The 24,092-nt window shown below is 44.9% G+C and overlaps 1 protein-coding gene across 2 annotated transcripts in view; it reads right to left on the bottom strand.

Moving 5' to 3' along the window:
* Positions 1 to 24,092, bottom strand: part of ADGRB1 (adhesion G protein-coupled receptor B1) — a 213,245-nt gene that overhangs the window by 86,247 nt on the left and 102,906 nt on the right. Inside the window, exon 19 of one of the 2 annotated variants that reach the window (XM_065627734.1) lies at positions 19,920 to 19,926. The exons of the other annotated variant lie outside the window; for it this stretch is intronic. Coding sequence (XP_065483806.1) covers positions 19,920 to 19,926 — 7 coding nt within the window. The remainder of the gene's footprint in view (positions 1 to 19,919; positions 19,927 to 24,092) is intronic. 2 annotated transcript variants of the gene reach the window in all.

Here is a 24,092-nt window from a genome sequence, read left to right as displayed (position 1 = left end):
CTGGAGGGAGGGAGGGAGGGAGGGAGGGAGGGACGGGGCGGCGGAGCGGGGAGAGGGGGAGAGCGGCCGTCAGGGCGGGCGGGGAGCGGGCACCGCGCCCCCCGCCGCCTCCATCGCCCGCCTCCGCCGACCGCCCCCATCACCACCCCCATCCCATCACCCACACCCCGCTCCGGACCTGGATATTCTAGTCCTGGTCCCGGTCCTGTCCCGCCCACCAGTTCTCTGCCCCGCTAGGATCTTTCCATCGCTCCCCACCCGTGTAAACGTCCCCCTCCAGCCCCCGGGCTGCCCTGCCTCAGTCTCCCCATATGCACCGCATAGCCCACATATCCCATGTATGCACAAATAACCATATAGCCCTGTCCCACACACCCACTATGTGGATGCATAACCCTATAGCCCTGTCACATACACCCCATATAAGGATGCATAACCCTGTAGACCCGTCCCACATATCCCATATACATCTCCTTAACCTTACAGCCCTGCCCCGCATATTTTATATATGGATTCATAACCCTGTAGCCCCATCCCACATATCTCATATACACTTCCCTAACCCTATAGTCCTATCCCACGCACCCACTATGTGGATGCATAACCCTAAAGCCCTATGACATACACCCCATATAAGGATGCATGACCCTATAGACCCATCCCACAGATCTCATATACACCTCCCTAACCCTATAGCCTTGTCCCACATGTCCCATACGTGAATGCATAACCTTATGGCTTTGTCCCACAAACCCACTGTATGGATATATAACCCTATAGCTCTGATACACATCCCATAAATGGATAAATATTCCTATAGCCCTGTCCTATGCAACCAAAATACACCTCCCTAACCCTATGGTCCTGTCCCACATGTCCCATAAATGGATGCATAACCCTGTAGACCTGTCCCACATTCTGATACACACCTCACTCCCTTCCATAGCCCTGTCGCGCTCCCCATATACCCCCTCCAAACTCCTGCCCTACACCCCCTATAAACATATCCCCCCATATAGACCTCCCCCAGCCACATGATCCCTACACGGGAGTGCAGCACCCTCCAGCCTCTGAAAATCAAAATATGTGACTCCACCTCACACCTTCCCCACTCCCTCAGATGTCTCTACCCCCTTCCTTCCTTTTTCTTAGTAAGTTTTGTTTGTTTGTTTGTTTGCTCTTTGTTTTTTCTCCCCCCAGCTCTCTGTCTCCATAGCCCATGACAGGACCCCCCTCAGACCTTCCCCACCCTCCCAAGCTCTGGGAAGGGGTGCCTCATGGTCAGAGGGACCCCAAGAGATCGAAGGGACAAAGTCCCTGCTTTCTCATGGTATCCTTTCAGCCTGGGGAAGAGCAGTAGAATAGGGAAAGGGTTGTAGGTGGGAAAAGTGCAACGTGAAGTTGGCCATTGTCCCATAGATGGGATGATTTCATCAGGAAAAGTTATTGCAGCCCCATCTCCAAGTGAGCACTAAAGGCTAAGCCAGGGAAAAGGGGAATCTCATGCTCTGATTTGCATGCTGAGGTACAGTTGTCACCAAAAATCACTATTATTTTTCCACCCATTGCTTCTGCGTCTTGTCCAGACCCCCCTCCCAAAACGTGGTCACGTACGGGGCACAAATGCAGAGGGTAAAGTACAGAAACGCAACAGATGAGAAGGTCAGGATCCATGTGGATAACCCAGGCTTCACTGGAGCCTCGAACGGGATGTGGAGGCAGAGCAAAAATGCCATATGCCTTCACTGGAGGAACATAGATGTCAGATGTCCACTCTCCACATCTGAACATCCTCAGAGGAGGGGACCTAGGCAAGAATGCCAGCAGCAAGCTCAAGGCAGCTCCAGATGGAGCCAAGCTGCTCAGCAGCCTTAGGTGTATCACAGATGGCCTGGACTTCTCCATACTGCTGACTCCGGCAGACGTGCCTTGAGTTGCAGAGAAGTTTTTTGTAGGTTTTACCCTGTGCACACAGTGACGTGTTCCTCACATAACCAGACGGAGCTTCACTCCATCTCCCTAACCACCGTGCAAGAAAACGGAGAGAACAGGCTTGGTACCAACAGGGTAACAGAGCATCAACACACGCTGTTGATTCTGTTGTGATTATCTACTTGAATCCAGTTTAACACGTGACACTGAGCCTTCCTGAATTCTCTCAGTTTTGGTTTAAAGCACTTCTCGCAGTAAAAAAATAAAAAGCCGAACAAATTTACCTGCAGAAGATGTCAGCAACACACAGAAGAGTTCTGTGGTTTGTTTTGTTTGGTTTGGTTTTTTTTTCTAGTGCCCATCCAAGTTTTGTTTTTTGGTTTTTGTCTTTTTCCGGTGCCCACCCATCGAAGTCTTTCTAAATGTCTGGACCCTACTGCATGTCCACCCAGCTGATGGGACATAAACCTGTCTTCCCTGGATAGTCAGCTCTTCACTGAGCTAAGTCACATCGTCTCTTGGAGACTCTCAGCTCCAGGCATGTTCTCTGGTCTCTTCCATGAACCTTCTGCAATTCACCAATACCCTTCATGGAAGTGACTGGGAGGTCCAAGGTCAATCTCAGAGGCAACACAAATTCTTTATTCTCCCCTCTATGTATCAGCTCTGTTTCCAAGAACTGCATTAGCAAGTCATTCTGTTTATTCACTGTCACCAAGACAAATGCCTTATTTATGATGTGTACAAATAATGACAAATGCTCAGACTCTACCAACCAGTTCTGCGTTGTCATAGAAAGCATTAATTTAGCTCAACAAGATCCATTTTCCATAAGCTGATTGCTATTAATTTCTCTGTTTTAATGAATGTGCTATTATTCAATTATAATCATAATATTACCCACAATCCCCTAATTTTTGGATCCCCTGTCACATGGCGTGTTATTGTGCCTAAGACAGATGTGAGGCAGGTGGCTCTGGATCCAGGCTGTTGTGCTCCTCTCTCCAGATTTTGGGAACGCTTCCACCCTTCTTTTACTAATCCTTGATTAGCCTTAGCCTGCTCTTTGAAGACTCTTGCATGCAAAATTACTCTGTCTTTTTTTCTCTTAAAAAACATCTTACTTTATTAGATGATGGATAGCATGTTTCCTAGCTTCTGCTGTAATGAAAAGTATTTCATTAGCCTGGGATGTGGAGTAAGTAACCAGGCTCTCTTCCAATTACAGAATACAGGCGTTTATTGAAATTTCTTCATTATTATAAATAAATCTGTCATTTCTAGCTAGTAACAAACTAAGACCATTAGGATTTATTTATACTCTAAATTTTACTTTTTTATTCTCTTTAACCGTCTTGAACAATAACATTCTTCCATCTTTTTTTTTTTCTTTTATCTGTTTCTTTCAAGCTTCTAATTTGTAATGCTCACTATCAATTTTTCCTTTGTCTATATCTCTACAACAGCTTTTATTTCCCTTCTAAACCAGGCTGTCGTTTTTTGTAGATATTGGTTTATTTGTCTTTGCTTTTTTGTTTGGTTGGTTGGTTGTTGTGTCGTGATTGTTTAGTTTAGGCTTTTTTAGTACTGTGCTTATCTTTTTTCATTTATGGGTTTGTGAATATCTAAAAAAATGCTCTTAAAATGGCTCCTAATTGTGCTTAACATCGTATGTTTAAGCAGGCTTTCATGACAGATAGACACGCTGCAAGTTATCTTTCTTAAAGCATCAAATATGTGTATATTGACACACACGTACACGCCTGCCCCCAAGCAATTTGAACTCTCCTGAAATGTGTGAATACAATTGTCTTAAAATCACTTTCAATCCCAAAGACCAGCTTTACTCATTTACCAGCTTTCAGAGTAGACTAAGACAGATCTGGGCTATGTATCAACAGAAGTAACCTCATCCAAAAGAAAAAAAAAATTAAAAAGAAAAAAAAAAGGCAAAATAAATCAAAAGGCCTAACAAAACAGGAAACCCCAGGGAAGGTATCAAAAACCAAATAACACTCTCTAGATGTTGCGTCTGGTTTCACACTCTCACGGCAGAAAAGCTGACAGTAGAGAATTGAATGCAATATCAGAAAAAAGTCCATCCAGGGCCAAAGCTGCACTTGGCACTGTCTGATATCCATTTCTAGATGCAAATACAGAAAGAGCACATAGTGATATCTAGGCAAAAAAAAAAAAAAAAAATCACAACTTGCCCTTTGTTCTGATAAGACAAGTCTGATGCCTGCTTATTTATCCAGTTGGATTCAAATAAATCAATTGAATCAAAGCTATCCAGTTTTTACCTTAAAAGCCACTATAAATCACATAAAGGATCGCTGCTGGGGGATGTGCTGAGTCAGAAACTTGGTGTAAATCACCTCAGAATAAGTCCAACTATGACATTTAATAGAAAATAAAAATCTGTCCTCCATTACTACCAGAAATTATTAATCAATTATTACCAGATATTAAACTATGCAGAATATTCAAATGCTGAGTACTCCAAAAAACACGTCCATTCCCATGGTTTAAAGCTGCTAAGAAGAGTAACTCTTCTCTCACTCTTTCCTTCCTCTTTGTAAATTTGTTTAATCACCTGTTCACTTTGCCCTACAATCTTTTTGATACAAACACCTATGCAACCCTTTCGGGATACGGCTTGGAGTTGGGTTAAGGGCACGTATTTGTGGGCAGGAGGACATGCCAGAAGGGTCACCAGCCTCTTTTCACTGTCCATGTGCTACCACGTGGCAAGAGGCAGGCTAAGCTCGGTCTTCAAAGAGCTGAGCTAAAGATTTATCCAACATTGCATTATCACAAGGGTTAACTGATACATCATCCAAAGGTTTGCTCATCGCTTCACTCATGGCACTCAGGTGAGGTTCCAGCGCTGTCTCATTCCCAATCTGGACATGATACTATGAACCTTCATTCAAGTCTAACTTGTGGATTCAGCCTGTATTTCTTTATCTTAAAATTAATTTCTAGTCCACATAGTTGCTGAGAAACTCCTAAAAATGCGTGATTAAGTTGCAACTGGAAAGTTTCAAAATCACAATTGTATTGATGTGAAATATCGTGAATAATGGCAGTACTGTGATTTTGGGTGGTCCCACTTCTGGCTTCTGAATGTCTGAGCCTGTCCAGCAACATCTGCTGCAGATGACATATTCAATACCACCAAGAGAGATCTAAAGGGTTCTCTCCCTGGTCCAGGGAATCACATCAGAGGGAGTTTCAGTCTTGTTGGACACAGAGAGTGTTTTGCCCAGACAAAGGTTCAGCCACCAAGTATTACCAAAAGCCTCCTAGTTCAGGGCAAACTTCAAATCCTAAATTATTTGACCACTGAATTTTGTAATATAAAGATTGTTTCACTGTGATCTGTTCAAATTACAAAAAAGCGATATTGTATATTTGTACGCAAAATATTTCAATCATGGACCTGCTTTTAAGCTGCAGAAGAAAATGGGATTTTAATGAACAGGTCCTTAAACAGTGGTATATGTTTGTGTTTGTGTATGCACACCTGTGTGTACAGGTTTCATCTGTAGATCAGTACCGAGCCTTTATCTTCTACAGCAAACCCTTTGATTCCGCAGAAAAGTGCACTGGGTTTGTAATGGAAAACCCATGCCCACAGCTCAGTGGCAAAGAAAAAGAGCAGAATTTGAGGTATTTGCAAATATTGAAACTAGGTATATTAATCAGGAGACAGAATTATTTCCAGGAGGTGTCAAGAGGGGAGGGAAAAAAGAGGAACTGTGCTGAAGGGAAAACGTGGGCAGAATATTAGAGAACAGTGTAGTCAGACTGATCACAAACCAAAGAGGAATTGTAGAAATCCCCAAACCAGACTGGCGTAAAAAACATTGTACTGGAAGGGTTAGTAGGAAACCTGACAAGTTGGTTCTGTCTCTAATGTCTATGGTCAGATTTATAATATCTCCAGTGTAAATCCAATGATGTTCTGCAAGAAAATGTTTCACCGTATGTTACAACATGACTATGAACATTATTCGAGCACTTGATGGGGAAAAGCAATTAAGCACTGTCTTGTAGATTTAAATAGGAGCTAAGCACATGTTTAAGGACTTTCTTACATAGAAATGCTGTCCTGAATAGGAATTTGCACAAGTGGAGAGCCTTAGTTGTGGGAAGAGGTTTTAAAAATGGGGTATACATTTGAGACTTAAATAATACAAACAATCTCCAGAGGTTTCTTCCAACCTCAGTGATTCTTTGGTTCTCTGATATTTCTTGCTTCACATGGGTTGTTCCCCCTTTACTAACCAAGCAGGTCATGTAAGTGCTTGGCACGGGTCCAGCTGGCAGATTGGTTATTAATTTGGAGAACGAACCAGAGATGAAGTCAAAGTTAATCCTTTTTGTGGGATTCCCAAAAGCAATTTTCATTTCCAGCCAAAGGCTGCCCCAGAGAGCCTTTCAAACACTTTGGCTCTACACAATAGCTCAGGACAAAAAAAAAATGTACAATCATTTTGCTGCAGCAAGTGTGTCAGTCACTGTTTCTGCAAGACCTCAGGGCTGGATTAAAAAGTGGATGGTTCACAGGAAAAAAAGGACATGAAAAGGTCTGCACCTTTAGAAAAAGGAAAAACAAAACAAAACAAGCTGATTAAAAAATATATATTTGATTTGCTGCTAAAATAATCACAAAGGATAACATGCCAGATAGGTAAACACTGAAATAAATTAAATGCTAGGCAAAATATGTGCTAAAATCGATCTTTAACACTTTAGCTGCTCTGAAAGTTTTGGACTGTCAGTGCCAAAGCAGTAATCACACTTTGGTTAGTTTAGACCTTCCTAAGAACAGAACCAATGCTGTAAAACTTTCACAAATGTCATCCTATTATCCAGGAGATAATTTTGCCTTTCTGTGATCAATCCACTGATTCAAAGCCAGGCTGAGCTCTCAGTTATGCTACTGAAAATCCTGTGAGACATCTCACATATCCAGCAAGTGGATAAGTGGGTCTAGGCTTACTGGAGCAAAACTTATCTTCCTAGAAAAATCATGCATTTATGTGTCTCTGAATTTGAAGTGCAGCACCGGTTCGGTGACATCTGTGTAGCCCAAACTGAAGGCTGAAGCTCCAGTGCAAAGAACTAATTGTCCATCATTTTTCCTACACTCAGTTCGAAGAAATTAAGGTTCATCAACCTCATTTACCTTGCAGCCCAGAAAGCCAACAGTATCCTGGGCTGCATCACAAAGAGTGTAGCCAGCAGGTGGAGGGAGGTGATTCCGCCCCTCTGGTCCAGCTCTGCGGTCCTCAGCACAGGACAGATATGGACCTGCTGGAGAGGGGCCAGAGGAGGCCATAAAAATTATCAGGGGGCAAGAACGCCAGGCTGAGAGAGTTGGAGTTATTCAGCCTGGAGAATTGGAGGCTCCAGGGAGACTATGTTGTGACCTTTCAGTACTTAAAGGGAATTATAAGAAGGATGGGGAAAGACCTTTTAGTAGGGCCTATAGTGATAGGACAAGGAGTAACGGTTTTAAACTAAAGGAGTGTACATTCAGGCTAGATGTAAGGAAGACATTTTTTACAATGAGGGTGGTGAAACACTGGCCCGGGTTGCTCACAGAGGTGGCAGATGCCCCATCCCTGGAGACATCAAAGGTCAAGTTGAGCAACCTGATCTAGTTGAAGATGTCCCTGCTCATGGCAGGGGTTGGACTAGATGAGCTTTGAAGGTCTCTTCCAACCCAAACTATTCTATGATTCTATGATAAGGAAACTGAGGCACACAAAGGAGATGTGAATGGATACAGTCCTGTAAGACAGCACTATTAGAGCTCTGGTCTTTGGAGTAAACATTCAGTCTTGAAACTACTGAGTAACATTTCCTCCCAGTCAATAAATTCATCCATCCTTTGACTGAATTCTCCAATTTTTTCACAGAAAGAAAAAAAAGAAAATAAAAGCTCTCTGGAGCTGCTCTAAAATTTTGTGGTCAACTGCTGAGATCATTCTGTCTCCTTATGAGTCTTGTTTGGCACTGATGCCCTTTTTCTCACCTCTACCTCGACAGCATAGACTTGGCACTGAACAAAACAATTTTCTCCTCGTAGGAAAGAATCAATAATCAGATTAGCAACTATTAAATTAGCTCTTTAGGAAAAACAATGAAAATGGAAAAAAGGAAAAAAAAAGTCTACTATTGATCCAGTTGCTTGGCACAAGGAAAATGAAATCAGAGCAGGATTTTTTTTTTTTTTTTAGAGGCCCCTAATTCCAAGTGTTTCAAGCTGATTGACCTCAAAATTGATACAAGTAAAGTGAAGAAAATGGTGATTTATTAAAAGATTCATGACCTATGGGAAATGAGGGATATTTGGGATTTTTTTCCCAGGTCTTTTTCTTTTTTTCAGGGCGGGGAGGGAGAGGAAGAGAAAGTTACAAGGAGGTTAAAAGCAAGCCCTCTGCCAGCTGTGGATTCATAATCATGGCTAACTAAATTGGAGCATTTTGCAGGGGACAAGGTTACTTACTATCTGCAAATTAGCCACAGGAAAAAAAGAAAAAAAAAAGGAGAAACAGCCCATATGCAGCATCCAGTCTGAAGACTTAATTAACATAAACAATGTTAAAACGCATAAAGAAATACATATTACCATTGAAATAAAGCATATGGCTGGCTAAATACCCGTAAGATTATCTGGAGATAATCTTTTCAGACACCATAAATACAGCTGATGCTGAGCTGTAATGACTCTCATCAGAAGGCCACGCCATCCCACTGGAGAGGAAGCTCAGCACTTCCCAGCATCGTCAGCCTTCTGGGCTTTGGGCTGCTGTTTAAAATCCAGAGCATGTGGTTGGTAATTAATGAGCACTCTCGTCCTTTGCATCCCTGCTCCACACCTCCAGAAGAAGGCCTGAAATGCAGACATCATCTCTTGGAGATGAAACTTGCACCACACCTGGGTCTCCAAAGACCTGTCCCTGTGCACAAGGAAGGGTGGGATGGGAGAGGAGAACTTGGCCATTGGGTCCATACTTCACAATTGAAATTTTCTTGCACTTCCCTGACAAACTTCCTTTCCAAAGGCAGGTGCGGGACAGATGTTTCATCAGGATGGACCCCCAGAAGGACCATTCTGCCTTGTGTGTCCTACCAGGTAAGCCACTGAACAGTCCTCAACATATGCCACTAATGTCAAAGCTTTAATACAGAAGACCTGACACCATGGGCTACAATGGGCCCTAGAGAAGAGCTGGAGAAATCAAAGACACTGTTAGTGCCCTTGGCCTTAAAAGCAGAAAAAAAAAAAAAGGAGAAAATCCCTGTGAGATGTCACAATATTCATGTTGCATAGCAAACCAGTTCAATAGCTCCTGCTTATTGAACCTGGAGAAATATTCCCTCCTGACCCCAGTTCTAGTGTTTGCTTAATAATTACAGATCTGATCTCTTCCACAGTAACACAGTTCAAATCTCACACAACTTCAGGAATTTAGCTTGAAGCATCACGAGGGTTTCTTTTTTTGTTTCATTTTGTTTGTTTGTTGGTTTTGGGGGATTGTTTTATAGCATATTTAAATTCTCTTTGTCTTTTGGTTTTTCTCCTTTAAAAGAATGACATTTTCAAGCTCCTTTAGAGAACCCTATGAAATAGAAACAGAAAAGCCTACAGCTCCCAATAATCCTGTGACTTCATGGCTCTAAGAAAAAAAGAAAAATCCTTCTCAGATTTAGCTACACTGCAAGCATTGGTATCATCAGGTTGGCTCACCTGTCAGTGACTGCAGAAGATGACCTTGGACTACTTTCCAGAACAGATCAATGTTTTATCCCTCCAAGACTTTAGCCTCTGCTCTTAAAGTTGCTATCACCATCCAGAGCTAAAAGCATCATTACAGCATTTCTGGAACCTCTCCAATGCAAGACGCACAGGCTATACCTCCTAATCTTACTTTTGGGCCAATTTGCACTGTTGGAGCTTTCCTGCTACACTAGAATATCTGTGAAATAAATAGCTCATTAGGTATCAGGGGAGAGATAGGTGAAAACAAGATTTACTATGAAAGTATCATAAATAGAGATTGGGACCTTCTGAAGCTGACTTTCCCAACTGGAAGGAAGTGTAACACTGGGACAACAGGAGAATGGAAAGGTGAGCAGTAAGACGGCTGGTCTCATTATCATATAGGGCTTCTTTCCAACAAAGGACAAGGTGAAACCAATGAGTGATGTATCTGTCTCCCTCCTACCTCTACGTGACATCCACAGCTGCTTATCCAGGCTTTGCAGGACTGTTCTCTCCAGGGGCACCTCCTTGGGTGTCCTTGGCTGGAGAACTTGCACAGAAATGTGCTGGTGAATCTTGAAAAACAAAAATGAGAGCTAGGACTGTGTTGAATGGGTTGCCATCCATTTGTTGTACCACACTGCACAACCCTGCTGAAATCACCTGTTTTAGCAAACGTGTAGGAAGAGTGTGTGTGTTCCAGCTGGACATAGAAATGTTCAGCTTATCCTCTCAGCTTTCATATCAGCTTTCCAGCTGTAATTTCTCAATTACTAGGAGAAGCCTGAGACGTTAAAGATTTGTGGCTGGTTATGCAGACTGTCCTTCTCACGCTAGGAAGATTCAAACTGGATCATGGTCCAACAGATGGGTACTCTGCTTTTCTGTTTATAAAATTATGGGACTCCACAGCAGGCATTAACCCATATGTGGTCCAGGCAACCTTCTTTCTCTGCTTTGTACAGCAGCCAGACATCCTACGATCATTTCTGAGAAACTGGGAAAGTTTCCTGGTTACACAGAAAATTCTATTCAGCACATCGAGGTGATAAGCAGCAGCCTCGACAGATGCACTGAAAACATTTCCGGGAAAATCCCCAGAGGAACTGAGCACATTAGCAGAATACACCGTCTTCTGTGCCTGGACATCATGGTCCCATGCTCTAGTCTCATGGGAAGAATGGGACAAGAAGGTAGTAAACACTTTTGCTGAGTGTACCAGATGCCAAAATAAATGTAAGACATTTCAGGCAGCAGTTAACAAGCTGGAAACGCTCCCTTTGGCTAGTCAAGGATGTATAAATGCACTTGGTTTATAGGCAGGGAGAGCAATATGGACACCTGGTAAGAGATATCTCACGTCCTCTTTAGGGCATGGTAAGACTGCCTAATACACAGCACTACCTACGTCTTGTTTGCCGTTCAGCACTTCCATTTTCCTAGATGACACCAATGGAGCCTAAAAGAACTCAGAACTCCACCCCAAGCCCTCAGCCAGAGCAGAAGGATGATTAGCTGACATGGGAGATCATAGAATCATAGAATCAATGTCCTGAGTTGGAAGGGACCCACAAGGATCATCGAGTCCAACTCCTGTCCCTGCACAGGACAACCCCACAGTTCACACCGTGTGTCTGAGGACATTGTCCAGTCTCTTCTTGAACACTGTCAGGCTTGGGGCCGTGACACCTCACCGGGGAGCCTGTTCCAGTGTCCAGCACCCTCTGGGTGAAGAACCTTTTCCTAATGTCCAAGCTAAACCTCCTCTGGCACATCTTCCTGCCATTCCCTCGGTTCTTATCACCGGTCACTAGAGAGAAGAGTTCAGCACCTGCCTTTAGTCCTCCCCTTGTGAGGAAACTGTAGACTGCAATGAGGTCTCCTCTCAGTCTCCTTTCATCTCCTTTCATTCTCCTCCGGGCTGAACAAATCAAGTGACTTTAGCCGCTCCTCATACAGCTTCCCCTACAAACCCTTCACCAACTTCGTAGCCTCTTCTGGACGCTCGCAAGTAGCTTTATATCCTTTTTACACTGTGGCACCCAAAACTGCACACAGTGGTCCGGGTGAGGCCACACCATGCAGAGATGACCACAACCGTCATCCCATGGCTGCTCACACCAAACCCTGGCAACGTCAGGGCAGTAGGCTTGCTTCTGCATCTCCAGCTGGGGATTTTAAACATTGCTCAGGTGCATGAGACTGAAATTAAAGAGGAAGATTAAAGTGTGTTATTACTTCTGCACAAAAAGCCTACAAATCCCAGCTCTGGTCCAGATCTCCTGTCACATGTGTTGTCTTTTTTTCAGCCTCCCCCTCTCTGAAATGGCCCCAGTGATCTTGATGCTCTTCCCAACTTTTCATGGCAAAATCAGGGACGGAGACACAGGCTGCATCTTGTCTACCTACAAACAACACTTTTCAAAACAGCAGGCAAACACTGTTGCTGATGTCCCAGCCCTATTTTGAAAAGTACAGGAGGCCCAGATTGGGAAGAAGGATGGCTATGGCTCTCTCATCACCAAAACACTAGCTCCAGGGTACGCTACTTCTCTGAAACCTAAATCAGAAAATTGTAATGGCTGAGTGCAGGGCTAGCAAATAAAGAGACAATGAAAAATAAATCAGACAGATGACAGAGGGGCTGGGAATAGGAGGAGGTAGCAGACGGTAAAAGAAATTAAATCAAGAAGCCAAATTAAGGTGCTGCAGGCAAAGATGAAGATGCTGGATTAAAGATTAACTGTAACCACGAGGGAGATGCAGTCCTTTAAAGGTACAAATTACTTCAATGCACTTAGCAAAACCCCCACAAATCTCTTAAGAATAAAGTCCTCACAGATGCAACTGGATCACAGTAACAGATATATCTGGATCTGGGAACTCTGGATAGCTTCACGTGCCAGCGTTTCCAGCTGAAAAGGGGCATTAAACACAAAGGCAATGACCCTAAAAAATGGAAAGTCCTGTGGTGACTGAAGTAAAGGGGAAGGGGTGCAAGAAATCCTCTGAGAAGGGCTTGGCACTGTACGAGTGAATTCTGGGGGTATTTTGAGGTTATTCTGAATCCAGGGGAACTTCTGAGTGCTTCGGGGCTGTCTGTTCACTGAGCATTTCCTAATCTATCTTTTGCCAAATAACTCCAAAGGAATGGTGAGCGAGCTTGCAGTGGAAGAGCACCTTTAGCACCTGCTTCTTTGCAACCAAAAGCAAGAGAGCTCAGCAATACATTGCCATCAAACTGCAAGCAGGTGAAGCAGGTCACCCTTCAGCTCAGCTGCTGAGCACCGAAGATACTTGTTCCATCGCGGCACATTATGTGTTTGCACCATTTCACATCACCGCTCTGGGACTGCCGGGAGAAAGGTCACTTATGCCTTGCCACCTCCTTTTAGCACAAGCAACTCACATTTTGTAATTGAGCATCTAAGACCTAGTTTACGTAAGAGTAAGGAGCGGGGTAGAGGAACTGGAGGAGGTTGTTTGATTAACATTTCTAAAACCCTGAATATTTTATCATGTCTTTCAAACATACTAACAATGTTCTCCTGGGCAATACAGACGTGGTAGTGGCTGTACAAACCACCATAATGTCAGGTTACTTCTGGCTGTGTTAGCTTGTCTGTTATGGTCCAATCCTGCTCCTCAGACAGACAGACGGAGCTTTGAACCTTGCTGACATTGGCACAAGTATACCGTGATCAGAACCTCAGGGAAACACCAAAACCAAAATAAAGACTCACTTCAAACCTACAACTGCACGAGGACACGGGTAACTATAGACCGGTCAGCCTCACCTCCATCCCTGGGAACGTGATGGAACACCGTATCCTTGGTGCCATCTTAAGACATATCAAGGATAAGAGAGTAATTAGGGGCAGTCAACATGGCTTCACCAAGGGGAAGTCGTGCTTGATCAACCTCATAGCCTTTTATGAGGACATAACGAGGTGGATAGATGATAGCAGAGTGGTGGATGTGGTCTACCTTGACTTCAGTAAAGCATTGGACACCGTCTCCCACAGCATCCTTGCTGCTAAACTGAGGAAGTGTGGTCTGGACGATCGGGTAGTGAGGTGGACTGTGAACTGGCTGAAGGAGAGAAGCCAGAGAATCATGGTCAATGGGGCAGAGTCTGGTTGGAGGCCTGTATCTGGTGGAGTGCCTCAAGGGTCAGTTCTGGGACCAATACTATTCAATATATTCATCAATGACTTGGATGAGGGAATTGAGTGTACTATCAGCAAGTTTGCTGATGACACCAAGCTGGGAGGAGTGGCTGACACGCCACAAGGCTGTGCTGCCATCCAGCGAGACCTGGACAGGCTGGAGAGTTGGGCGGAGAAAAAATTAATGAAATATAACAAGGCAATGTGTAGAGTCTTACATCTGGGTAGGAACAATCCCAAGTTCCAGTATAGGTTGGGGAATGACCTATTAGAGAGCAGTGTAGGGGAAAGGGACCTGGGGGTGCTGGTGGACAGCAGGATGACCATGAGCCAGCACTGTGCCCTTGTGGCCAAGAAGGCCAATGGCATCCTGGGGTGTATTAGAAGGGGGGTGGTTAGTAGGTCGAGAGAGGTTATCCTTGCCCTCTACTCTGCCCTGGTGAGACCTCATCTGGAATATTGTGTCCAGTTCTGGGTCTCTCAGTTCAAGAAGGACAGGGAACTGCTGGAGAGAGTCCAGTGCAGGGCAAAAAAAGATTATTAAAGGAGTGGAACATCTCCTTTATGAGGAAAGGCTGAGGGAGCTGGGTCTCTTTAGTTTGGAGAAGAGGAGACTGAGGGGTGACCTCATTAATGTTTATAAATATATAAAGACAATAAATATAAAAATAAATAAATAAATAAATAAATTATAAATATAAATATAAATAAATATATAAACACAAGAGGTTCCACTTAAATTTGAGAAGAAACTTCTCAATGAAAGTGACAGATACTGGACCAGGCTGCCCAGGGAGGTTGTGGAGTCTCCTTCTCTGCAGACATTCAAACCCGCCTGGACGCCTTCCTGTGTAGCCTCATCTGGGTGTTCCTGCTCCAGTGGGGGGATTAGACTAGATGATCTTTTGAGGTCCCTTCCGATCCCTAACATTCTGTGATTCTGTGAACTGTACATCGATTAACTCTGAATCAGCAGTTGAGAGGGAGGGTGCTAAGTAGCAAGAGGCAGCACACATGCACACGGGGATCATAGAATCATAGAATGGTTTGGGTTGGAAGGGACCTTCAAAGCTCTTCCAGTCCAACCCCCTGCCATGAGCAGGGACATCTTCACCAGCTCAGGTTGCTCAGAGCCCCGTCCAGCCTGGCCTGGGATGTCTCCAGGGATGGGGCATCCACCACCTCTCTGGGCCACCTGGGCCATTGTTTCACCACCCTCGTAAAAAATTTCTTCCTCATGTCCAGCCTGAATCTCTCCTTCTTTAGTTTAAAACCATTGCCCCTTGTCCTATCACAACAGGCTCTGCTAAAAAGTCTGTCTCTATCTATCTTATAGGCCCCTTGTATGTATTGAAAGGATGCTGCTCTGTACATGAGAAGATTTAGTTGGTGTGAGTTCAGCTAGATGCACTTTTTCCTCTGCCGGTGCTTTCTTTTGCTCCTTCCTTTCCCTTTGGCATCCTTTCCCCTCTGCAATCTGCAAAATGAGCATTTCATGAAAGTGGAGCAGCCAAGAAAAGCAGAGCTGACAGCCCCTTGAATGCATGGAGTGCCTCCCTTGTTCCCCAGTTCAAATTTTGGAAAGCAGCATCTGCTCATTCCTGAAGGTCATTTGGAACCTGGATCAGGAATGCTGCAGCGCTGTTCACCGCCTTCTCATCATTATTCTGTGTCCATAGCTGTTATAGATGTCCTGTCACATTACATGCTAGTTTGCTACATGTTTTGGGAGGTGGGGAGTAAAATAAAATGTAAAACAAACCACAAAAGCCCACCCTGGTGGGACCGGTGTGATTTCTGACTTGATTTATGTGGGTGTATAGAGGGTTTGCCTTGGATTTACATTAGCAGAAGAGGAGGAAGCCTCTGGGAAATAAAGATGATGCTAATGCAGAGAGGGGGCTGGTGCCCTAGTGGCTAAATTAATGCTAATAAATAAATGCTGATGTTTAAGATCATGCTGCCCCCTCTCCTTTGAACAACCTGTTCCCAGCCCTCATGGGTTGCTGATCAGATGGTTTCTCATCGGGGGTCGATGTAAACAGCTCCCTGGTGGGCAGGATCCAGATCAATCAGAGGGAGAGGGGCGAGATCCCACAGCAAGGATGCGCGGCTCAGCTGGGAATGAAGCAGCAAGCAGAGAGGCGGCTGGCTTCATTGATCCCTTTCAGCCCCGAGCCACGCTGCTGAGAATGGTACCTTGTCACAATTTGACATGCACGAGAGCGGCGAGGATGCAGGGATGCAGAAAGCCACTGACGGCAGCGCTCAGGATCATAGCGAAACTAGAAAGCACTGGAGCAAACTCCCCTTCTCCAGCCTGCTAAAAGCCTGGTTGTGCTGGCAGGAGGCTGAAACTCAAATCAAGCTCCAGACCTGCAAAGCTGGCATAGGTTTTCTTGCTGGAAGATTTTCCCCGCACCGTGCAAGCTCGATGGTTTTGTGTGGATAGCGTGACTGTTGTCATCTCTGCCCTAATTCCTGCATTCCCCTGCTGATGGGTCTGGCTGGGAGAAAAGACATGCCTGACCCGCAGACATAGCGCCCCAGGATTTTGCAAAGAGCAGGAATAAGGAGCAGGTGCTGAGCAGAGCGACACGGATCTGCTTGCTCTTTTCTCAGGAAAGCAGGTCACAGGGGAGGAGGGGGAGTCATTTCCCAGCTTTGCTGTTAAAAATATATTTAACCGAAGCTATGCTGGTGAACCAAACACTCTGCCAGCCCCTGGAACTCGTGCAAAGAGGGTTTGCTATCAAAACCTTTTAAACCCACTTTCTGCTAATGAAAATACTTTCAGAGATACAGGCTGGTGAAAACGTTTCTCCTCCCAGCAAAATTTCTCCATTAAGCTTTCTCCCCATCCTGCCTGATCTCTGTACATCTGGGCAACACAGAGTCCTCCCCAAAAAACTCACAGAGTGGACTTTATCTCACACGTCCAGTGACACTCCTCTCCTCAGCCAACCTACTTGGTAAATTGGATAGGTGTTGCAGCATCTGTGCAAATTTGTACTGTCTGATGTGTTTTGTGTGCTGATATTAAGCTGAGCTGCAGTGATGGGCTTTGGAGGGACTCAAAGTGTATTCACCAGACAGGGAGTTTCTAACTTCCCACTCAGTAGGAAGACAGGGAAACACTCCCCAGCTAATTAAATACCTGCCAATTATAAGACAGAACAAATGATGACTTGTGCTGGCTAAAGTAATTTTTACCGAAAAATGTCCGTGCTGTCCTGTGTGTGGTTTTCAGCATCAGGAATGGACTTTATTAAAGAAAATGCTGATCATACAGCAGAAGACACAGTCCTAGGGGTGAAGTGTCCTTTTTTTCCTGTCGATCCATCCACCCCAATCTCCCCAACAATAATGTGCACACACACCAGTGCTAAACACATCCATCATTGCCTTCTCCCTTGGCTAACTGTTCACTAAAGCTCTGTTTCTCCACCTCCTGCAGACCTGTGCAGACACCTTGGGCTGCAGTTCCATGCTACAACATCCTTGCAGAATGTGAACCAGCTCCTGCTAGTCAAAGGCACCAACTTGTAAGCCTCAGCCTTCCACAGAGCCTGGAGAGAGCAGGATTGAGTTTATAGCTCCCAAGATGGGAAATTCAAAATTCCCACTGAGACTCACTGAGATCTCAGGTATTAAGCCACTCATAACAAAATGCACTCAGCTTTCCTGGTACTCTCATTCCCAAAGTGCAGGGGAGGGAAAGAACATGAGAATAAGCCAGCTAGCATCACCACTATGCATGAAATGCAGAATCCCAGCAGGAAGATTTTATCCTCTGGCTCAGCAGAGCTGGAAGTTGCCAGGGTGTTGTCTCCAAAAGACAAGCTGGAAGCTGGAGCCAAGGGTCTCAAAAGGAGATCAGCCTGGGCTTGCAGAGGGTGATCAAAGGGGATTCCTGCTGCTGCAGCTCTCTGAACGTATGAAGACGGGAATGTCCAGAGGAGAGCAGTAAATAAGCATCAGCAATAGCAATAGGAGTTGACCAGATTTACTCTGAGGAATAAACAGCAGAGATTTTGCAGAGAAGGAAGTTTCTGGAGTAAAAAATAGCCTGTTGAGGACAGTCTGGAGATCAAAGGGGGTCCAAGTACCTGCACATGTATGCAGATGGGATGAAGTTGATCAGGACATTTAGCTTGACCCTTAGGAGTTCTGAGGGGAAAAAAAAGGTTGGAAATCACAGTGCTAAAGTGCTTGCTGGTGCAGGCTTGCTGTGTTCTCCCCAACCCATTTAAATGCTCCTGCCATCATCTCTGGCTTATGAATCAAGGTCTTCCACACACACTGAACAGTGAGCAGACAGGCAGGTTAGGACCAAAGTGATGAAGCTGCTGGTCCCAACCTTCACCTGCCCAAGGGTAACAGAATTGAGCAGAAAATGTGCAGTGGATGTGACAGCTCCCTCTCCATCCTCCTGTTTGATCTTTCTTTCTTTCCAGAGATGACAAGCCATGTCAGAGTGAAGGAGTACAGCTCACAGGCTGGGGGGTCCCTGGCCACCTCTTCTGATGGCTTTCCTGGGAGGGAGGCTGGGAGAAAAAAACATTCTCCTTGCAAGTCTTGTGTTCAGGGGACCTGAGAGCAGATCCCCACGTGGCTCCAGCTTCAGAGCAGCAGAAATGTTCTGAGACTTGCTGTCAGTTTCCCTGCATTTTGGAGCTGTCTTAACCAAGACAGCCTCAAAAGTAGTGACATTTGTCATTTGACTGACAGTGCTTTCTCCTGCCTTTTCTTTTCACCAAAACTCTCCTAAAACATTAAACTGGGTAAAGGCAAATGTTAAAGAGTCTTCAGAGCTGCAAGTGACCTAGAAAAGGAGTTTTTTGTTCAGCTCTAGATGCAATAACAGCACGTTGAAGGCTGTGAAATACTCACGCACAACAGTAATAGGAGTCATGTAAGTCCTGTTTCACGGACTGCGGCAACAGCTCTTTACTGCCGCTGAAGATGTAACAGGCAGAAGAGTCTCAGCTGCTTTCCCAATCCCAGGAGGAGCTGGCAGAGCTAGCAATTAGCAAAAGCATCTTTTGCACTTGTAAACTGAATGAATTAGGTGGAAACAAACTGGGCAGCGGGGAAATGCCCAGTGCTGTGATGCTGTTTCTAACAATACTTCTGAGATGCTGATGCCTGAGTGGAGAGAAATGCAGCAGCCTCCAAGAAGCAGGGTTGGAGGTGGGGATTTCTTTTTCTAGCTGCATGAAAAAAATCAGAACAATTTTTTTGTCCCACAAACATAATACTCCTGAGAACACTGTGATGGGATGCATCTCTCCATCATTTCAGACTGGATGTTAGGAAGCATTTCTTTAGCAAGAGGGTGGTCAAGCACTGGAACAGGCTTGTTAGGTTGTCAATACCCCAAGCCTGTCAGAGTTTAAGTGGCATTTGGACAATGCCCTTAATAATTCTGGAGAGCTCTGAATTCGTCAGGCAGTAGGGCTAGATGATTATTGTGGGTCACTTCCAACTGATTCTATTCTATTCTATTCTATTCTATTCTATTCTATTCTATTCTATTCTATTCTATTCTATTCTATTCTATTCTATTCTATTCTATCCTATTCTATTCTATTCTATTCCATTCCATTCCATTCCATTCCATTCCATTCCATTCTTTTCATCTCCATACCAGTCCTTGTGTGGGCATAGGGGTCTCCTGTGTGTCTGCTCCATCATGGTGAGCCAATGCCAGTTCTGAGCTGCAGGTTGTTTCCTCCCCTGCCCTGTTACCGGAGTCTCAGGCAAAGCACATTTAATCTCCCACCTCACTCCACATTGTTTTTCTTGGGGACGAACAGCAGATTCTCTGCTGGGACTAATCAGTGCAACTTTAATGACTGCGAAGATGTTATGGCTGCAATACAGCCGCAGCTGTGTGTGTGCTACAGCCTTTCCTATCACTGCACTCACACTGGCTCCCCAGGTGCTGGCATGTGTAAATTACACCTCAGGCATCAAAAATCCCTTCCCTCCAGGTAACTCTTCAGCTGAAGGGTGATTTTCACAGCCAGGACCAGGATCCTGCAGTAATATTTGACACAGGGAGCTCCCTTTGTTCTCCATGTGTACAGCAGCTCCAAAGACACTTTTTATTGAAGCTGCCTGGATTTTAGATATTTGCATTGCTGTGCTCTGCCTCACTCATCACTACCAGTAACTAAACAAGCTGTTAAATGCTGGCAAACTCTCCAGCACCGTTTTGATTGATGCATGGGACACATGGACTGGAAAGAGTCTGCCTGAACCCAACAAACTTCCCAATACCAGTGATACATTACTGCAGCTTTCATTTGGGCCCATATGGAAGATCAAAGGCAAAGATACTCCAGTTGACAGCCAAAAGACCTGCACACAACACTTTGCAACCCTTGTGCCCCAGCCTCAGATTAAGGGTGAAATTGGGAAAAAAATTCACATGCATATTGATAATCCTTGGGCCAAATCCTATGGAGTGTGCCCTTGAAGCTCTCTGGAGCCTCGGAGAGGTTTGAAGGATGCTCAGCATTCCTGAAGATTTGACATATGAGTTAAACCCACCATGAAATAAATAATATCCACTGCTAAAAAAGAAAAAAGAAAAAAGTAGTAAAAGTAGTGTTCGCCTGGATCCTCACCACGTCTGGTTTCCTGTTGTCTCAATACAGGACATAGATAACTTTTATCCAGAGCCACCAGCACCACTGTAAGACAGTACAGGAGATCTGAGTTGTGGCTCAGTTCTGCTCCTCCTTGGTGACAGTGGATAAACCACTCCTTTGATTTCTCCTTCCCCATCTGCAAATGACAGCAGTTAGGTTTTTGGGGACAGCCCATAACTCATCAGTGCAATTATGACTCTTTCCTTTTTCATCCCTTTGGCTAGCTGGTGGTAGATGGGATACATCACCAAAAACTTAGGGGAACTGATATACTTCCCACCCACTTTGCTGCCTGCACTTCCATCCACACCAAAAAGAAAGACTGTCCTCAAACCTGCAGAACTCACCCCAGGAAGACCTAGGCTCTTTCTGGGTCAGGCTTAGGGCCACTCTGGTTGGATATTAGGAAAAGGCTCTTCACCCAGAGGACTGGAACAGGCTCCAAAGGGAGGTGGCATGGCCCCAAGCCTGACAGTATTCAAGAAGAGACTGGACAGCGCCCTCAGACAAATGGTGTGAATTTTAGAGTTGTCCTATGAAGGGACAGGAGTTGTACTTGATGATCCTTGTGGGTCCCTTCCAATTTAGGACATTCTATGATTCATCCTGCCAGGCACCAGGCTCTGGCAGAGGGTGAATTTGTTCCCTGGATCATCCATTAGAGACAGGCAGCAACTCACCTGCCTGACTTACCATCCCATCAACATGGCACATGTACATTAAACCACCTTGAGAGCAGCTCTGGCCTAAAGCTGAGGGCAGCTCTGGAAGATTAATACGCATCTTCCAAAGGGGCATTATTGTAATTGAATCAAAGTATTTGCAAGGCTCTGGAAAGGGCCTTGACAAGTCTGAAAATCATTATATGCCATCTGATGGGACTTTCTGACCTTGCTGAGTCAGTTATTTTTCTTCCTGCAGCTCATGACTGAGGGTGAAAGTGGACCCAAATAAATCCAGTGGTCAGGGCAAAGAGGATCTGTCCTCTCCAGGAGCAGAGCTTTGACTGTTGCCTTCCAGGAGGGCTCAGCACTGCCTGCTCTATGGCTCTGCCTGATCTTGCTCTTCACACTTGGGCAGCAGGTTGGCTGCAGGACATTGGTTCTGCTGGCGGTAGGAGAAGCTACAGTACAGGAAAGACATGGGCCTGTTGGAACGGGTCCAGAGGAGGGTCAGCAAGATGATCAGAGGGCTGAACTACCTCTCCTATGGGGAAAGGCTGAGAGACTTGGGGTTGTTCAGCCTGGAGAAGAGAAGGGTCCAAGGAGATATTATTGTGGCCTTTCAGTACTTAAAAGGGGCCGATAAGGAAGATGGGGACAGACTTTATAAATATATAAAGGGTGAGTGTCACAAGGATGAAGCCAAGCTCTTCTTGGTGACAACTAGTGATAGGACAAGGGGTAATGGGTTCAGACTGGAACACAAGGGACTCAACTTAAATTTGAGAAGAAACTTCTTCTCAGTGAGGGCAACAGAGCACTGGAACAGGCTGCCCAGGGAGGTTGTGGAGTCTCCTTCTCTGGAGACATTCAAAACCCGCCTGGATGCCTTCCTGTGCAGCCTCATCTAGGTGTTCCTGCTCCAGCAGGGAGATTGGATTAGATGATCTTTTGAGGTCCCTTCCAATCCCTAATATTCTGTGATTCTGTGACTTCTTAGCAGGATCCATTGCGATAGGAAAAGGGGTGATGGTTTTAAACTAAAAGAGGGGAGATTCAGACTAGACATGAGGAAGAAATTTTTTACACTGAGGGTGGTGAGAGCCTGGCCCAGGTTGCCCAGAGAGGTGGTGGATGAACCATCCCTGGAGACATCCCAGGCCAGGCTGAACGCGGCTCTGAGCAACCTGAGCTGGGTGAAGACGTCCCTGCTCATGGCAGGGAGCTGGACTGGATGAGGTTTGAAGGTCCCTTCCAACACAAAATATTCCATGGTTCTATGATTCTAAGCTGTCGTGCTCTGCATTGAGCCAGCCGTCAGAGCTGGCTGTATGCTGGATGCATTTCCTAATCTGCTCTGCCTGAGAAGTCACTGTTAGCTCAGGCAGCCATGTGTTGCACAGGCTGGTGTCTCGTGCCATCACGTGCTCGGTCTTGCAGTGATTGCCCTGAGCCTTCCCAGTCCCATTCCGCCTCATGAAGACTAAAATTCATGTTGTGGTACTCACTGCTGCTCACATGACTGAGGCGTGATGAGCGAAGTTGACACGATGTGAGTTCATCCCGCACGGATGACCAATTCAATCATAATGCTCACGTTTAGAGAATCACTTCTCAATGACAAATAATAATACTTATTTTTGCCACTTACTTAATGACATTTGGAAGAGCTGTCTGATGATATTAACACAGTAGACTCAGAGAAAACCGAGGCACAAATCTTACACTGATTTGCCCAGACACACAGAAAGTTCAGCATTAGATGAAGGCTGTATGCCAGGCACTATGTCCTCTTTTTGCTGCTATTTTTTAGCAGAACTTTTCATCTCCTACTGCAGTGCACAAGCGGTCAGGTTAAAATGAAAACAAGTCATTTTTTCCTCTTTAAAATCAGGGGCAAACTTTTCTCATATTTATTCACAGTGTGACAGTTCTCAGCACTTTTCCCCCCACATCCATCAGTCCTACCCACCCTTCAGCAATGATATGGACTCATAAATTTGTCTCTGCACTCTGATCATTTCCCGTGGGCTCCCACCATGAATGTGAGAACTCTGCAAGGCATCTGGGACTGGAAGGGGCAATATTGTCCCCTCAATTATGATCCTCACTGTGTGGAAATCCATTGCTTGGTCTATGAAATATGTGCTGGTGGCTTTTTGTGGTTAATTCACAAAGCAGACAAGAAAACCTCTAAGAACACCAACTCAGGAGGGTTTTTTTTAGTCCAGCCGGTAAAGACAAAGAACAAAATCTGACATGGTTGTCAAGACATTTTAATACTGAGCCCCCCCAAATTTTAGCAATCTAAAATTATTGTGATTATGGTGGGTACTGCTGTATTTCTGGCTTGCATACACATGTAGTTCAAAAATGAGGGGAATTTTAAGAAGTTCAGATGAACTTAACTCAGTCTTGCAAGAAAGTTGAGTGAAGAAGCCTGATTGGGAAACTTTTTCTTGTGTTCTTAACAGAGGCACATAAGACATAACCTTCTTGAGCATCTGCCTAGTGCTGATGGTCTGGGCTTTGGACAATCCAGGCCCTGAGATACTTGTGGTCATAATATACCTTCCTCACATCATGCACAGACTGTTCTGCAGCCTTCAGCTTCCAGCTAAGTCAAACAATGCTCCAGAGGATACAGACCTGATATCCTCAGGATGGCGATACAATTTGCAGGTTTAGAGACAGAATAGTTTGGAAAGTACTGTTCTGGTTCCAGACAGACTTTCTTGTGCTCATAAAGGGAGAATAAAGTCAATCCAGCAAGGAAGTAAATGGAGTTACAGTGACTCTGCTCTGAATTTTACACACAGAAGGTGCTGAGTATTTGTACGCTTCTGTGTAGTCCACACACAAACAAATATACAAATATTGCCCTGTC

Source organism: Caloenas nicobarica, chromosome 2 (assembly GCF_036013445.1).
Source record: "Caloenas nicobarica isolate bCalNic1 chromosome 2, bCalNic1.hap1, whole genome shotgun sequence".
NCBI lineage: Eukaryota > Metazoa > Chordata > Aves > Columbiformes > Columbidae > Caloenas > Caloenas nicobarica.
This window is presented reverse-complemented; position numbering and strand designations above follow the sequence as displayed.